The sequence below is a fragment of the Mandrillus leucophaeus genome, unplaced genomic scaffold, assembly GCF_000951045.1.
Source record: "Mandrillus leucophaeus isolate KB7577 unplaced genomic scaffold, Mleu.le_1.0 Scaffold36, whole genome shotgun sequence".
In the NCBI taxonomy this organism is placed as follows: domain Eukaryota; kingdom Metazoa; phylum Chordata; class Mammalia; order Primates; family Cercopithecidae; genus Mandrillus; species Mandrillus leucophaeus.
In genome coordinates this window covers 2,914,753-2,933,037 of record NW_012103809.1, presented here as the reverse complement: position 1 = coordinate 2,933,037, position 18,285 = coordinate 2,914,753, and the positions used below count along the sequence as shown (strand labels likewise).

At 37.1% G+C, this 18,285-nt stretch overlaps 1 protein-coding gene across 1 annotated transcript in view; it reads left to right on the top strand.

Annotated features, from left to right (window-relative positions):
- LOC105546482 overlaps window positions 1-15,675 on the top strand; it is a 659,409-nt gene extending 643,734 nt beyond the window's left edge. The window contains exons 15-16 of the mRNA XM_011989689.1: window positions 3,558-3,764; window positions 15,565-15,675. Coding sequence (XP_011845079.1) covers window positions 3,558-3,764; window positions 15,565-15,675 — 318 coding nt within the window. The remainder of the gene's footprint in view (window positions 1-3,557; window positions 3,765-15,564) is intronic.
- The last annotated feature ends 2,610 nt before the right edge of the window (window positions 15,676-18,285 follow it).

Below are 18,285 nucleotides of genomic sequence, written 5' to 3'. Positions count from 1 at the left end.
GAGTCTTAGTTTCTTTGTCTATAAAATGGGAATAATAATTCTAACCTGACAGGGCTGCACATATTAAGTTTTTAAAAATGTATGTGTGTGTGTGTGTGCATGTGTGTGTGTACTACAACTGCTACCTTAGGGCCTGCCACTAAATAATAAATAATGCCACCTCACTTTCTAGTCTATCCCCCACCCCTGCCTTTCCTCCTAGATACTAAATCAGTCAAAGATGTCTCTGGGCAGAAGGCAATTCAACCCTCTCTTTCCTATGATTAGGAGTGGCTAAAAAGGAGAGGAAGCACTGGGCACGGTGGCTCATGCCTGTAATCCTAACACTTTGGGAGGCCGAGGCGGGGGGATCACCTGAGGTCAGGAGTTCAAGACCAGCCTGGCCAACTGGGTGAAACCCCATCTCTACTAAAAATACAAAAATTAGGCAGGCGTGGTGGTGAGCTCCTGTAATCCCAGCTACTCAGGAGGCTGAGGCAGGAGAATCGCTTGAACCTGTGAGGCAGAGGTTGCAGTGAGCCAAGACTGAGCCATTGCACGCCAGCCTGGGAGATAACAGCAAGACTTCATCTCAAAAAAAAGAAAAAAAAGAGAGGAAGAAGGAAGTATGTAATCCTTAAGTGAATAAGAATTATTGTTAAAAATCTGCTTTGCACAGTTTGCTGCCCACATTTCCAAAGTCACTCACACTTTCAAAGGAATCAGCCCTTGAAGTGAGAATTAATGCTTTAGGGACAAATGTGTCCATCTTCCTATTCCTTTAAACATGCAAATGCCACCTAAGGAAGTGGCGATGTGGGTTTGCTCCATGTTACATTTCCAAGATGGGGAGAGAGGCTCCCATCTATCTGGGTCACAAAGAGCTGTCTCCTAACTCCTGTCTCACCTGTGTTTTGTGGAATGAGTGGAGACTCGATGGTTCCCCAGCGTGCAGTATGCTTCTTCCCAACCCATTTTTATTCTGCCTAGCCTAAAGTCAAACATTTTACGTCCAGAGGCTGGGAATTATCAGTGAATGGGCTAACGCTAAGGGAGAGAAGGAGAGGCATTTGTGATAGCTGGCCTGGTGCTGTGTGCACAGGGAGAGTGACTAGGAGCCCTCAGTTTGGCCAGTTATCATCCACGTCCAGAGAGGAGGGTGGTGCTGCTTAATGTCCTCACCAGGCTATCATGGAGAGTAACAGTTCATTCTGTAATTTGACTTACGTTACCATAGTCGCTAGTTTTGACATAGTTTTAATATCTCCTTTGGCCAGTGCGGTGACGCCTGCCTGTAATCCCACTGGAGTACAGGAGTTTCAGACCAGCCTGGGCAACACTGATTAGTTTGGGGACCCCGTCTCTACAAAGAATACAAAAATTAGCTGGGCCTGGTGGCACGTGTCTGTGGTCCCAGCTACTTGAGGGGCTGAGGTAGGAGGATCATTTGAGCCCAGGGGGTGGAGGCTGCAGTGAGCCATTATCACACCATTGCATTCTAGTCTGGACAACAGAATGAGACCCTGTCTCAAACTAAAATTTCAAAAAAAATAAATTTCTTTTTTAGACATATTCAGTGCTGATTCAATCACCGTGCTTCCTCAAACCCTCCCTGCCTGCTTGCTTTAGCCCCATTTCAATGTCATCACTGGCCATTGGTGTGTCATGCTGGTTGCCCCTTTTGAGGCATCTCTGATTCATACCTCGTATCTAGCGAGCATCCTCAACTCTGCTGATTCTAGCTCAGAAAAAGAAACCATGGATGTGGTCTCCAATCCAGTTGCCACTGCCCCAGTGCAGGGTCTCATTGTTCACTTTTAATGGAATGCATTCCAAACTCTCCTCCTTCTTTTTAACTCTCATCTACCTTTTAAGCTGCCTCAGCATATGACCTTAAAACCCAAATCAGGTCACACCTCTTCCGCTTTCAAACTTCCAGCAGCTTTCCCCATATGTGAATTACATTCAAAATGACTCAGCACAGCATCCAGGGTCTTCGCAGTACCACTTGACTTTCCAAGCTCATGTCCTTGTCCTCACACACCTCCTCAGTCCGGTCCACCGAACCCTTCATTGGCCGCTGGGCCTGCTGTGCACTTCTGCATCTCAGTGCCTTTCGGGTGCTCTTCCTCTGCCAGGAGCACCTGTCACACTTTTCATACCTATCAAAATCCCACTGAAGTTCTGAGACCCAATTCAAACTTCAACTACTTGGTAAGGTTCCTTCTGCACACTCACCACAAACTTATTTTAAGTCAAATACATACTAGTTTCTTACTGTGAACGTTTGGTGGATTGTTAGTTCCTAAAGCATGTTTACATTGTCTCAAAAACCTCTCAGAGGATGAATCCTCAAAAAACCTTTGTATTAATCATTTTAGAACTTGATCTTTTCTCTTTTTCGCCATTTCAAGATATTTACACTATACCCCCCAACCCCCCGTCTGTCTGAATTTTAATTATACCTTTTTAGCTTCAAAGAAAAAGTCATCAGAATCTTGGGAGTTTATTGTCAATTATGAACTTGGTTTAAAGAGTAACTGGCCAGAATTTTCTTTCATATGACTAAGTCTCTCCATATTTCTGAGAACTTAAAGTATTTCTAAGTCTTAGGGGGAGTTAACGTGTTTGATATGGGATTTCCACTGCAACACACGAATGTTTTCTGCCTTAAAGAGAGCTAGTAAGGAAAGAAATCTATTGAAAACTTTCTCCCGCCTGCTTCTGAAACTACTGCCATCTGTGAATCTGGAAACTGGAAATTTCAGAAAGCATCTATACAGCTCAGCAGTTGTAGAAAAAGATAACAAAGATATCTGGAGGCCAGACAGCTTGTCAGCCTCAAATTTTAGAGTGGTACAGTCTAACCTTCATCATCAATCGTTTAAATAAACAAAAGGATAGAATCTTTGGAATACATTGATAATTCAGTTAATATTAATGAAGGCCTCACAGGGTTCACTGAATTATATTAGACAGTGAAATTGTTACCTGAAAAATCCTACAAGAAATTAAAGTCCAGTACGTGCAAAAATTGGGATTGCCGTAAAGGAAAAAATAGTGGGTAAATACATGAAATATACAAGAATCCTTCCCGGTGCACGTCTGTAAAGTATGTCTTTGATGTATCTTGTCTACTGTTACAGTGATGCCAGAGACTTAGCACTTAGCACGGTACCAGTAAGTAAAAACAAACAAAGATTTCTTTCGGATGAGAAAGCGCAAACACCCATTCATAAAACCATTGGTAAGCATTTTTTTTTTTTTTTTAATCAACACTGTCATTGTCACAGCCTGCTTGATCTTCCTACTTTGGGTTAATATGGAAGCCAATTACAGCTTCATCTGTGTAGAATTAACTTTATGGAGCACACACCGGGGATTTGTCTATCTTCACTATTTAGATATATGCCATAAAAATATGCATGGAACGCAGTGCAAGCACTGCAGATGGCAGAGACTTTCAGATTTATTGTAAAATCATTTAAAATCGGTTATGCTCTCGCCAGAAGTTAATTAATTTTTTTTGTTCTTTTCTGGGGCTGGGGGGCTGGGTTGGGGGGGCTGTGTCTCACTAGGTGGCAGTGTATGATTACATCTGGAAAAGCCATGGCATCAAGTCCAGTGTCTCCAGCTGTGACCTCCAACATCAAAATGAAATTTCTGTGTCTGCACTTGGTCCAGGAGATATTACTTCTCATGTATCTGTATATACCATTTATCCCAGTGGGTTGCAAGAGCTGTACCGCCATTTTCTCAGACTCCCTGATGGGGCCATTGTTGAGGTATGTATATATGAAAATATCTGATGCAAATGCTGGGTAGTGCTTGAATTTTGTAGTGCTTGAATGTGCATATCCATAAATATATATATGTATGTGTGTGTGTGAGCGTGTGTGCATATGTGTATATGTATACGTGAGCTTCAATATTACCTTACAGACATATCATAACTTATGTTTTTAACATATGGTGGGCTTGAAGATGTGTTTTAGTTTTTGCCTAAACAAAGGCACCACATAGAAAAAAAAAAAAGTTTCTGTGCATAACTATGTCTGAGAGAGGCAAGAAACAAATCAAGTTAAATAATTGAGGATTCTGACTGCAATAACTTTTACTCAATATTTGTAAACATTAGCAGGTTGGTGAATAATAGTTCTAGGAGTTCACAAACACCTCCATGCCTCAGGAATTGCCCAGTCTTTCCCTTAAATGATCTCGCACAAAATAAATCAGATGGTAGCATTTCATTGTGTTTTCCCGGTGAGAAAAATCTTAAAAATAAAGAAATGTGCCCCATCAAGTAGCGTTTGGCAAAGATCTTGATGTTATGTTTTCTCCTAAGAAGTCAGGATCTTTCAGTGGGCTGACTTTGAGTTTTTAAAAAAATCTCTTGCAATCCCTCATATTCTCTGAATCCAAATTCATGGTCTGTCCCGTTAGCATCACCCTCGAATCGTGAATCCTGAAGGAGTGTTATTATTTGGTGGAAATAAAGAGTGGTGGAGAAGGAACATTAAGATACATAGAGCATTTGGTTCCCTAGTCCTGTTGGCATACAAACATCACTTAACAGTGGCGCAATACTGGTTGATTAGAATTGGAAGAATATTTGAATATTCTATTGAATATTAGAATATTGGAATTCTAATATTCCCAGCACATTTTCCCTTTGAACCTTAGCCATTGTTGTTTTTGTTACTAAGTTGATGAAAGTGTGTCCTCCTAAAACAGCCTTTTCAATATAACCTTCAAGCAATTTCAAACTGTTTAGCACCCAGTCTTGCGAAACACCCGGATTGGGAGTTTCTTCCTCCTGCTATCACAACCCACAACATTGCTTGGGTACTTGAGTGAGTCACATACACTCTACTCAGAAAAGCACAGAAGTGGGGAAACGATATCCCATCAGCTGGCTCTCCTCTCCCCCAACCAAGATGTAGTATGAGAGGGAATTGCCTATATTGTAGCAAAGCAGCAGGTAAGCAGATTGTAACAGTATCCAATGTAAGACTTAGGGAGTTTGGGTCACAGGCTGCTATTGCCACTTTTGCATGTAATCCTTTTCAGATTTCTGAAACATTTGCTTAGGTAATCTCTTTGCAGAACAAAACTGCCAAGGATGCATTTTTAAAACAATTTGCATAGGCGTGTGCTAAAATGTGTGTGTACACCACGCACTGAAATAACAGGAAAAGAAGAGGCATCAGGGTGGTCTGCCTTTCTGCTACAAAATATCTTGTAGATCCTAGAGCCTTGGGGCCCGAATAGAAAGCCCAGGTGTAAGGCAGTTGCAGTCCCCTGAACAGAGCGATCACCACCACCCTTCGATTCGCTCACTTCTTCATTTACTCCATAACCTTGGCTGAGTCATTTCCCACTGCTCTGCCTATTTCCTTATCTGTGAAACTGGGTTATGAATACTCATACTACCTGGCTCATAGGGATTTGGGGCAGATTAATGAGATAACATCTGCAAAGTACTTTTAGCTGTTAAAAAAAAAGTGCAATAAAGATTGCAAAGTATTACGAATCATGCACAATTAAATCCACTGAACTTGTAAATATTTGTTCAAGTACTAATAGTAACATTATGCTAAAAATAAAATAAACTCACTTCTGGAAGAACTGAGCAGTGGGGCAACAGGTGTTATTGACCCGTCTGACTCTTTTATTGCCAGTGTTTTCCACACCATTGCCTTATATGATGGTAATGGTGGAAGAACAGCTGGGCATTGGTAGGAGCCTGTGCTCAACTGAAATTCCAGCAGGCATTCAACTGGCTTTACTTTATCTGTCACCTGCTCTGTGAAACCTATGAAGTGCACTTTCAAATTGGTGTAACCAGCTTGTACCTTCTGTAGCACTTGTCACAATATTATATTTTATTCTTCAGCCTTTCCAAACTTGTTTCCAGTGTTACATTGTGTCTCTTAGAGGGTAGGAACCATAAAACAATACCAGTCCCAGAGCAAATTGAGAATTAGACAAATTTTCTTATCTGTCTGGCTATTCACCAATCTTCCTGCTTTCCTTTTGCTCTTTCTTAATCTCTGAAAGGTTCTGCCAGGCTTATTCCTGGGCTTTCGAGCTACAAAACTTAACATTGGAAGGGGTTTAAAACTGGTCTTTTGCAACCTCAGTGAGAAAACCCATTCTGTTATCTTTCCCCAGATGTGTGCATTGTAAAGAAATATCAAATACCAGCAAATGGGTAGATTATATTTTCTGGATTAAAGAAATATCCCTTAATTTTTTAAAATGATGGTTTATAAGCAGTCACCTACTTGCCCAAAAGCTACCTTCAATCATTGAATTTCCTTTCTCTGTACTTTGTATGTAGTTGGTACTTAAAGATATCTATTGAATTGCATTAAATTTCTGGATTCCAATTTACGCTACATAATAGACACCAGAAGATATTTACCATCGATGCCACGGTGAATTAAGTGACCTAGAATTAGGAAATGACTTAGAGGTATTTAAAAATACCTGTAAGACTGATGCCATATTTCGGTAGGATATTCTGATAATGGAAGAAGTAGGTAGCTGTGTCTGGGCCTAATTTCTTTACAAATTAGATATGGCAATAAATATGAAACAAAAATGAATGAGGTTTTGCTTCACCCTTATAACCTGAACTCTATTCTTGAAGGCTTTATGGTGGTTTTTAAATAGGGTACCTAGTTCTCTAAGTTCCTTTTGCATTTAACACAGCTCTAACTTGGAACTAGAGTGATTTTTAAGGCTTTCCTACTTCTGATATGAAATATAGGTCATATATTTACATTTTCTATGTTTTTTTCCTCAGTAAACACCTAGCATTTTGGATTTGGAGCAAATTATTTTCAAGTTTAATTTGCGTAGACAACTATGCTTTTGCAAAAGAATAATTCCTGCACAAAAGAGGTCAGATTTCGTTTGTCTGAAATAGAAATCACATTACAAGCAATATTTCCTACAGATATGTGTTCATAATGTTTTTCATCCCGGCTTGTGACCTAAGAAGATACAACTTTTACCGTGTTCTACATATTTTGCTTTGTAAAATATCCCCTCCACCGTTTGTCAGAGATGGTCGTTGGACGACCAAGCAGTGAGCGCCTCTCTTTAATTCTATTTTTATCAGCCTTTCTAGGCTCCATGGATTCCAACTCCTCTCCACAGAACAATGCTTTGTCTCTTTGTTCCATAGGTAGTGTTATCTTGAGGTATTTTTGTAAGAACAAAGTTACCCTAAAGTTTTTAGTGCTACAAAACCTAGAAACCCAGGCAAGATTGGTGCAGATTCATCAAGTCACAAATAAGCTTCCCAATCCCAGGGTATCAGTCGCAATTAAGAAAGTCCTTGGAGCATTAGTTGGGGTGGAATGGGAAAACGGTTTTTGTCATTAGAGGCAGTGTCGCCTGGTGGTCTGAGTGGAGAACTGGGAGTCAGGAACCGAGCGATCTAACGCAGGCTCCGCGAAGCCCTCCTGCGCGGCTTTAGGCAAGCAGCTGCGTCTCAGGAGACCAGGCTCACCTACTTTGAATCTCCCATTTGAAGCACTCCTTACCCAGGGCCAGGGGATACACAGCAGGAAGCCTGATTCCTTGTCTGCAAAATTAGAATATTAATACTTGCCTAAATAACAGATTAACCAATTAGTGATTGTTAAGTGCTTGGCTGATAGAAAGCAGCAGGAGAAGAAAGGAGAAAAGAACAAACCGAAACACAGTATTATTCTTAGGTGGGTTTTACTCAGCTCTGGACTTTCCTACTGCCCATGCAATCAAGTGACCACAAGTGCAAAGAGCAGGTGTAGAGAGACTGGACCTTAACTTTATTTCTCTCAAGACAGCAGATGAAACCGACTCTCCTGCAAGGCTGCATGAAGCTTTGAATAAATGGAGAGACGGAAACCACATTTTGTCCTTGAATTGATGAATTGCAGGGCAAGACCTCATGACGAATAATCGAAAATGTTTTAGCTTCCACTCTTCTATTTTGATTTCTTCCAGAAAAGATAGTTCAGTGTATTTGGAATTTTCCATATCTATATTTTACAATGACCAATTTGCAGTGCATATGTGTGTGAGAGAGAGAAAGAGTAAGATTAAGAGAGAGAGGAAGAAGTTGCGCAATAATATAGATGAGAAATCAATAGAAAAATACAGAAAAATTGGTGCCTTTGGACAACATTCATCTAATTAATTTAAATTGTTAATGATATCTTATATTTTCAGGGAGAAAATGACCCCATCAGTTTTTCCTTTTGTTCAAAGTCATTGCACATGGGAAGGAAAAAAGCCATGCATGTGTTTCCCACTGTGCATAGTTTTAGGCTGCTCTGGATTTAATATTGGTGTGAATTTATTTATACAAAATAGAAGAAAGGTACATTTTCATTCACCAAATTTAGAACACTTGATATTTTGTGCACAACACCTGCAAAGGAAGATTCAGTATGGCCTTTGGGTACATTTGCTCACATGATAATATCAAAAATGCACATTAAGATAAAAAAACAGTAATAACAATGATTATGGATTTGCATAAAATATTGCAAAAAATTTAAGTATACTAATATGCTTTATTTCTGGTTTTCAAATTCAAACTTCATAGTTGCTACTTCTATTTTTTAAAAAATAAGGTCCTGATACTATTTTGCCTCTTCCTTTCACTAAGAATGATTGATGGACTATTTTAACTAAATTATAAAAGGTCAGCATTTTGCTATATCTGAAACTCAGACCTTATTATAAGCAACATGTAAACAAAAGAATGCAAAAGCAAAGTAGAATTCCATGATCAGACTGGTATTCGAATATAATGCCACTTGTAAGACATTTTTCTGCCACACCCTCATGAAAAGTCTTAGACATATTTGCTAATCATTTACGTATATACACAGGCATTTAGCTCCCTCTGAAAATTAATTGACAATATAATTATTCCCATATGCATGTGTCAAAAGAAGTGATTTTTTGCCCATTATAACTGGGTCAGTGCAACTCACTGTGAAATGGTTAGTTTTTCATAAAAATGAAGCAAGAAGAGTCTCACCTCAGGCTGCGTTTATCATTTTATTTGTCTTATTGGTAACCTGAAAAGGAAAAAATCACAGTTTTGTTTGTTTCAAAACCTAGCACACTGTAAATTTTAAATGACTACATTAGATTTCAGACATATTTTTAGTAAACGCAACTATTTGTTTTTAAAAGTTATTTTAATAATACGCAAAAATATTAACTTTTAGTGACTACATGAATTTTACTATAGCTATGTTTGGTTTCCTTAGAAAATCATGACGTCTTTGTTGATTCCATTTACTGCAACTTAAGATGTAATTGTTAGAAATATTTTAGAGATTCTGCAGGCTATAGAAGCATTACAGTTCAATCTTACAAAATATTAAATTTCTCTATACTTCGTTTATGTTATCTTGTGAGGTAATCATTAATAATTCCTGCTTTATATGGATCTTATATTTTTAATTTATACATTCATGAAAAAGAATAAGATACATATTTTTAAAAATATTCTTATATATAAAATAATTTTTGATATTTTAGATTTCCTTTAAATCCCTGAATAACTAGGACTTCTGAAAGCTGTAGAAAAGGATTGTTCTATTATTGTATTCATATGTTCATTAGAAATAATATATGTGTCATATATTGAATAAGAAAACTTTTCTTGGATTCTAACTCATAAGAAATGTTTAAAAGTTATAAATGCAAAGAAGCAGTCAAAATTTGAATATATATGATATATGAATGATACATGAATATATATAATAGATGAATGATAATGTATGGTTAAATGTCTAACATAAACGTTGTAGAAATGAAGAATGGAAACTATTGTATAATTGATAAAGATTGAATGTTTTTACTTGAATCAGAATTCCCTTTGAATTCTGTATATTTTTCTGTTACTGAATTGGATTTCAGAAAAGACATCTTGAAGGGTGACCTTCTAAATGTGAAAAAAATATTTTCATGCTTTTCAAATTTATTAATCTTAATATTTGGAAACGTTTTGAGTATTTACATTATGAATATATTTTAAATCCATGCATCCAAAAGGTAATGCTTGAGGTGAGCATTTTCAGAATATGTGATTTTTATCTTGATTCCATTTGACAAGACTGCCTAATACTGATTTCTAATAAGGTAGAAAATAATTCGCTCATCAAAAAAAGCAAAATGAAAAGCAATGTTATATATATGTGTGCTATGCGGATATAAAAAGATACAATTATGCTTAGGGTTATAATATGATTATGTTTAGTGTTATGATTAGGTTTAGGGTTATTACAAAGTATTATAAATATATTTATATATGGAAATATGAAAATATTTTGGTGCATTTTGGAATTATGCTAATATTAATCTAAGAACTATCTACTAATATATTGATTGTTCTCTTTTGAAATTCATAGATAATATTAGTTTCTCATTACAGTCTATGGAACAAATTCTTCCATAATTACTTGAAACAATTATTTTAAAATAATATTATAAAACAATGTTAAAAATCCAGGTGCTTAGAATCAGTTATTCAAAAATATTTGTTTCCTATAAATTATTTTTAATCCCACTTACATTTTCTGAAACCCAAACATGAAATCATATAAGTTTATGTGCAAAATTGCATATAGTATGCTGAGCGACACTTAAAAGGAATGAAACAGTAACAGTAGCTTATTTTCTGAAGCAATCTTGACACTAATGCTGAATTACAACTTGAAAACATCTAGCATTTTTACCTTTATGAGAAAAGGCTTTTTACATATTTAACATAATTCTAGGGAAAATAAACTAGAATTACGTATAAAGATATGTACACTGTAACCAAAGGGCATTTATATTCCCCTGTAGAATACTTACAATGATTTTATTGCCATTTTGTGTCATTTTCTAAAGGATATAAAATACAGCCAGTAAACAAACTAGACTTTAGATTTGAGCTGACAGCTGCTCTTTCAGAAGCAATATTCAGATATTTAATCTTAAGAATATTGAATAGTTTACAACCAAGTAAAGTATACTTTTGCAAAAATGGAAGGACTGCGTGCTTTGGCTTATAATTTTCACAGCCGTAATGATCAACAGAGCCACCACCACCGACACCCAGGATCCCTAAATTCCAGGGAATAAATCCCAATGTCGGCCCTGAGTTCAATTAACCCCTCAAGGAAATTAACCTATGTGCTTTACTTTTTCAAATTGAAAACATCCTTTCTCTAAAATGATGATGATTCAACCTATAACTTATACAATGTCATATTATTTCTAGTACTACTTTTGAACTCTATAGTTTCAATCAGGTGTAGCAATCTGAATTTCATTGAGGGATACTTCCACTTCATTTCGGAATCATCATGATTTGTATCAGGCTTCCAAATGTTGATGTCTTGCTGCAGTCAGTTAATTAGTGCTATGAATATATACATCTTAGTGTTAAGCGGGCAAATGAAATCAAAATTTACTACCAGAATTCTGTGTCTATTTTATTTTTTCTCCTTATCTCCCTAACCATATTTATAAAGGCCTCTCACTGAAACTTTATCAATATTGTGTATTTTCGGCAGCTAGATTTGATCCATCCCACCAGCTCAATGATAAATAAATTTCATTTTTCCAATTAGACACTTGAGAAGATACCTACCCTTATTAGCAACCAATTAACTATCTCTTTCTTAAGGCCTGTTTTAGCTAGAAAATGTCTTAAGAAACGCAGATGATTCTTTACATCAAAGAGGGCCAGTCCTGCTTCAAGCACAAGACAAGGGCTTATGTGTGCTATTGCCTCCACTGCTATGGGTGTCTCCATTGAGCATGGCCTTGGTACGGGCTGAAAGATATTTCTTGGTCTCTGCTGAGGTTATTTTCCAGTCACACTGTCTGGCAGTGACACAGCGGTGTTTCAAGCTTGTATTCTATTAGTTCACAATCATAAATCCCTCACACCATTGTGGTGAGGTCCTGAGTGGCTAATCAAGACTTCAGTGGCTTCGGCCTCAGCCACAGAGAGTGCTGGATCCAGTTTTCCTCCAAAAAAGTTGATTCTGAGTTTTTGCCCACTTTTGTTGTTGTTGTTGTTGTTATGGAGGGATAGAATTTGGAGATCTTTCCTCCGCAGTTTTCATTAATACCCTATATTACTTCTCAGAGGTAGATTCTGACAGTGAAATTACTAGGTTAAAGAATATGAGAATTTAAAAGGATGTTTATATGTGTGTGTATGTAATATCTGCTACATCTGTTTGTCTGTGTGTATCTGAATTGCCCTCCTGAAGTATGAACAAAGGTATAACCAAAACTACAGTGAATGGAAAACTTACCCAATATTTCGATAGTCTTTTTGGCTGCAGTCACCCAAACCAAACTATACTTCTATGACTTAATGAGATAATGCTATATTTAAAATATGAAACCACATAGATATCATCATTCACTGTCTTTTTCTACCTTTGAAAGAGACTACATGACTAGGTTTGTTTTTTGTTTATTTTCTAAGCATGACCCATTTAAATACAAGTTTGTCATAAGATTTCAGTCGTTAGTAATATTCATTTTCTAGCCACATTTCTTCCTATTAATCAATAATATCCATAAAACAAAATAAGTATGACTACAATGTTGTTTGTGTATTTTTAGCACACATCACTTAAATGACTACACAAACTAATACAAATTTAAAATGTTCTAAGATTTCTTTATAATCACATTGTAGTGATTAGAAAATGAACTTTTTCACACAGAGTTAACTTAGAAATGACAATCTGCTGGGTGTAGTGGCTCACGCTTGCAACCCCAGCACTTTGGGAGACTGAGGAGGGTGGATTGCTTGAGCCCGGGAGTTCAAGACCAACCTGGGCAACATCCCACCGCTGCAATAAATAAAAATATTAGCTAGATGTGTTGGTGCATGCCTGTAGTCCCAACTACTTGGGGGGCTGAGGTGGGAGGATCGCCTGAGCCTGGGGAGGTCGAGGCTGCAGTGAGCTGTGATTGTGCTGCACTCCAGCCCAGGTGACAGAGCAAGATCCTGTTTCAAAATTTTGAAAAAGAAATGACAATTAATAAATTTCCTTAGGAATTACAGTTGAGGGTAGTTATGTGTTTATTTCATCTTCCCCAAAGCTATGAAGCCAAATTTGCTAATTTGATGTATACCACACATACATACAAATCATTTTTTACAAGTAGACTTTTGATACATTATGGTGGCAGCTGTGATGAGGACAAGGGGGAATAATTATAGGTGTGGGAGCAAATTAGAAAAATCAGAGTAACATGGAAGGCTGTGTGATTCTAGTCCATGTCCCCGCTGATGTACAACCAGGTAGAAAAATGATTCCAGGTAATTCATCCAGATGAGAATTGGAAAGTTTCTGAAATCTCCAGCAAACAAAACCACTCTTGTTCCCGCTTCCTTCTTACCCAAGCCCTGTAGACTCTTTAAAGAATTCATATTAATAAAGAGCTACTACTGAGTAAGGAGACATCCCAACAGTTTGTTTTCTAGATAATAAAGTGATGATTAAGGTTGTTACTCTGAATCTAATTCTCAACAACAAAGAAAGATTGTAAATGACAAAAAACTGAGGAGAAAGTGACCTTCTCATTGTGGAACTCCTGGTGAAGGCTGAGCACCCTTTAATTTAATATTCACAAGGGCATTTCAGAAGTTCAGAGAACTGGCATGATGGATCTAAAAGGGAAGGCATTTCAAGAACCTTGGAAAATGCTCTAGATTTGTAACTCTGGCTTGCATTATTAGATAGTCTTGATAAGAAAGAAGAAAAGGCATCTAAATAAATACCGTGGTGCACAGAATGTTTCCCAATAAACTTAAGTTTTAAAAGATCACATACCAAGAAATAGAGAGGTGTATAATAAAGAGTAAATGCAAAAGATAGTTGATAAGAATGACAGACATGCCTGGAATTCCAGCACTTCGGGAGGCTGAGGTGGGCAGATTGCTTGAGCCCAGGTGTTTGAGACCAGCCTGGGCAACATAGCAAGACCCCATCTCTACAAAAAATACAAAAAATTAGCCAGGCATGGTGGCACATGCCTGTAGTCCCAGCTAATTTGGAGGCTGAGATGGGAGGATTGTTTAAGCCCAGGAGGCAGAAGTGGCAATGAATGGATATCATGCCACTGCACTCCAGCCTGGGTGACAGAGCCAGACTCTGTCTCAAATTAAAAAAAAAAAAAGAAAGACAAAGAATGACAGGGAAGCCAGTAATGGAAAAGGACTTTACAAGTTCAAATACCATAATATACTATCGATTCTTGTCTCAGGATAGATAAATTTTCCTCAACATTATTTGGTTGTATATATCAAACACCTAATGTATTTCTGCATAATCACAAAGGATATTTATTAACTCACATAAATGGGAAGTACCATAGCTATTCTGATGGGATTTTGACTCAAGTTAAAAAAAATTATCAAATCTCTTCTCTTCTTTTTTTCATCTACATTGGTTCATTCTTGAGAATGTTTTCTTCATAAAATGACGTTGATCTAGGCTTTTATGATTCCTCCTACTCGCTATCTTGGAAGATTTTCCTTTCCTGGTATTTCAGTCAGTACTCGTTTTCTCCATTTGCTCACCCTGGAGAGAGGCTTTATGATTGGCTGGCTTTAAGATTTATAGTCTCATCAGGAGATGGAAGAGTAGCTCTAATTCTGCACATGTACACCAGAACTTAAAGTATATTTAAAAAAAAAAAAAAAGAAAGAGAAAAATGGCTTCTGCAACCTCCAAAAAAGAAAAAGAGGCTTGTCAGGTAAGCCTATGTCCCCTTTGGTATCCAGAAAAATACATTCAATTTGCCAAAGTGCACGTAGAGGTGGCTCCTGCCTTTCTCATCTGAATGGCCTTTGGTACAAGAGGTCATAAATTCTGGGGGAAAACAATCCTTCAGCAGAATGCTTGGAAATGTTAGATACCTTCAAGAGGTAGGAGAGACGTATGAAGTCAGTGAAATTGGTGATTATTCTAAACAGTCCAGGAATAAACCTAAATTGTGTGTGACAAGGGAAGCAGGATGTTGGCATGGCTGTTCGTTGTCTCAAGTATAGTCTTGTATAGACCGAGAGCTTCCTTAGGCACAGTGAGTTCCTACTAAAAGGAATGTTATCCCTTATTTTCCCCAGTTTTTTATTTCTATGCATTTAATCAAACAATAGTTATTCAAGGCACAAAAGAAAATTCCAGTCTTGTTTTTGATTTTAGATTTCAGAAGAATTAGAAAAAAATAACTTTTCAAACATATTTGAATTGTTAATTATAATCCTATTTTCTATACTACTAAATATATTTATACGAATATTATGATATTGGACAGAGTTGCTATAACATTACTGTAAATGTCAGAAGTGAAACTCAACCATAAAATCTAAATGATAAGCTTCTGTTATACTGTGGAATTAGGATAATCATAAGGCATTTCAGGGGACTTCCAAGCTACAATTCCAACAGAAAAATAGGAAAGAATTAACAGTTGTTGTTTATTCCACCTAAATATTTCTTTGAAACATCATTAATAAGCATGTGCCCATTTGTCACAACTTTTCAGGTGTTTGGTGATATCAGTGGCTTAAAGCTCGTCCACAGTGAAGTGATCACAGCTATTCAGGAGCATATAAGTGAAATGGACAGCATCCTGGAAGACTCGTTTGACATTTAATTGAGAGACATGAAAAGAACCCATTAAAATAAAAAGGTATTTATTTGCTGATTAAATATTTAGCTCATTACTATGAATGAGTGCATCAACTGTGAAGGAGCCACGAAGTGCTACCACTTTCTTCTTGTTTTTCTAACGCTCCATGTTGCACAACTCATGGTGAGAAGACTAAGTTCAACTTCCTTTTCAACCCTACTGCCTTGTGATATGTAGTTGACTAAAAGTCAATAATGGGTATTGGAAAGAACACCTAGAAGTCAAGGTCATTGCAAATATGGTTTCAGAGAGAGGAGAAACCATCTTAATCTTTGCTAGTTTAGAGAGCACTATTTGGCTACTCTGGAAGTTGAAAAGGGCAGGACGCCATTTTTAACATTGTTTCACAGTGGTATTCTTTCATGAAGAGGAAAACAGAGGAATGGCTAAAAAATAGTAAGGTCAAGTCTAAATAAATTCCCCCTCCTCTTCATTTAGCTTAAAAATTCACTTTTTTTTTCCTAGAAGGAACTTAAAGAAAAATGAAAGGAATTAAATAACAACAAAAAATCAGGTCACTTAAATGAGTTCATTCGTGTAGTATAACTTTTGTATTCTAGGATAACAACCGCCAAGCCCAAACTGGCTGGCTCAGATTTGGGCTGCTCCAAATCACAATTCTTTGTAAAGGGTTCAAAGTAGCACAGCCCCCTTTCTGGTCCTCATATAATCTCTTTCCTTTCCCCTTTACTCACTTGCTTTCCTCTCTGTCAACTGAAGATCAGGTATCAGATAATCACAAAGCGACAGTGAACCATAAGAGGGTTCAATGGTCATAAAAAGTCCAGCATCATTAAGAATCTTTTGTCCACTGTATAAGGGACATCTCAGCTCCCTGACCTTCCTCCGCACATTTAAGGGAGGATGAGAAGTGTTTTTTCAGTCGTAGCTCTCAAACAGAAGGCAGTGCTTATTAGAAGGGTCAAAATAGATACCAATAATTAGAGAACATGTGAATGCATCCAATCCTAGTGATTTTTCAATTCCCAGCTTTAGTCATTGTCTATTATGATATTGTCAGTGTAACATAAGAAGTTTGCATTAAAGATTACACAGTGTGTTCCCTCTGTTGGCAGAAATTATCAAACATATATACTATCAACACTTTCTATCCTCTATGGCTATTACTGAAGAACAATCAATGTACATTAGTGTCTCTGTCAACAGATTTTAACTTTACAGAAACTAATAAATATTCCAAACATGTTTTAATAGTTTAAATTATTGACTGGACACAGTAGCTCACGCCTGTAATCCCAGCACTTTGGGAGGCCAAGGAGGATCATGAGGTCAGGAGATTGAGACCATCCTGGTTAACATTGTGAAACCCCGTTTCTACTAAAAATACAACAAATTAGCCCAGCGTGGTGGTGGGCACCTGTAGTCCCAGCTACACGGGAGGCTAAGGGAGGAGAATCGCTTGAACCTGGGAGGCAGAGGTTGCAGTGAGCCGAGATCATACCAGCCTGGGCAACAGAGTGAGACTCCGTCTCAAAAAAAAAAAAAAGTTTAAATTATCACATCTGCTCACCTCAGACAACTAGAATCTTCCTTCAGATACTTAAATGTCGCTATTACTGATTTCCTTCCTTCCTCTCCTCCACTCTTGAAAATATTAATACTCATATCTCTGATCACCATATATTTACCTCTACTTTTACTTAACACAGCTGTTAAGTAAAATTAACTACATACTTTTGTTTCCCATTACAGCATGAGTTAACCTGTTAACAGAGAACTTTAAAAATGCATCTTCACATGAACAGAACTTGGAATAGTGTTTGGTACTATGAGGGAGCTTAGTAAACATCTGATGTCGGAAAGATGGCATGAAGGAGGCCTAACAATAGCATTGGGGCTGGTTCTTTGTTCTGCTCTTATTTACAGTATAAAGAAGTCCACACAAAGAAACAAAGAAAAAAGGGGGCTAGATATATTAAAACAAATTCTCTGATAGACCTATATCAGCACAAAATATTCTGAGAAGGAACAACTGTATATATAGAAGCAGATTTCTGCATCTTATGCTGTATTTCACTAAATTCTTAAATCAAGTCAGTAAATCAAAAGTCCTGTAGTAAATTTTTAGCTGCCATTTGCTTAACTGAATTAAAGTAAATATCTGCCAATTTTGCAGGTCTATCATTTCTATTTATAATTTCCTCACTAAAATTTAAGGCCTGCGAAGGCAGGGATCATTGTCTACTTTATTTAATGTTACCTCCCCAGTTTCTAATGCTGTACTGAATTAATAAGTGCTCAGTATATTTTTGTTGAATGAAAGAATAAACGGACATGTCACATTTCACTTAAATTTATGTTTCATGTGCTCAATGAATGAATTGAATGAGCGATGCAGAAATCAGCAATCAATCCACTGATACTTTTCCTTTTACGGGTTTCCTTTAGGAAATTGGTGGCTCCAGTGGAAGGATGAGTAAAGAAAAGCAATATTTTCTTCACCTGAAGAATGCCCATGGCCACAGTATATTTTCTAATCCGAGGCATCTTCTACTACATTATTGCAAAGCATGAGTTCAATATGCTAAAATACAAGTCTGCAGAGTTTATTTT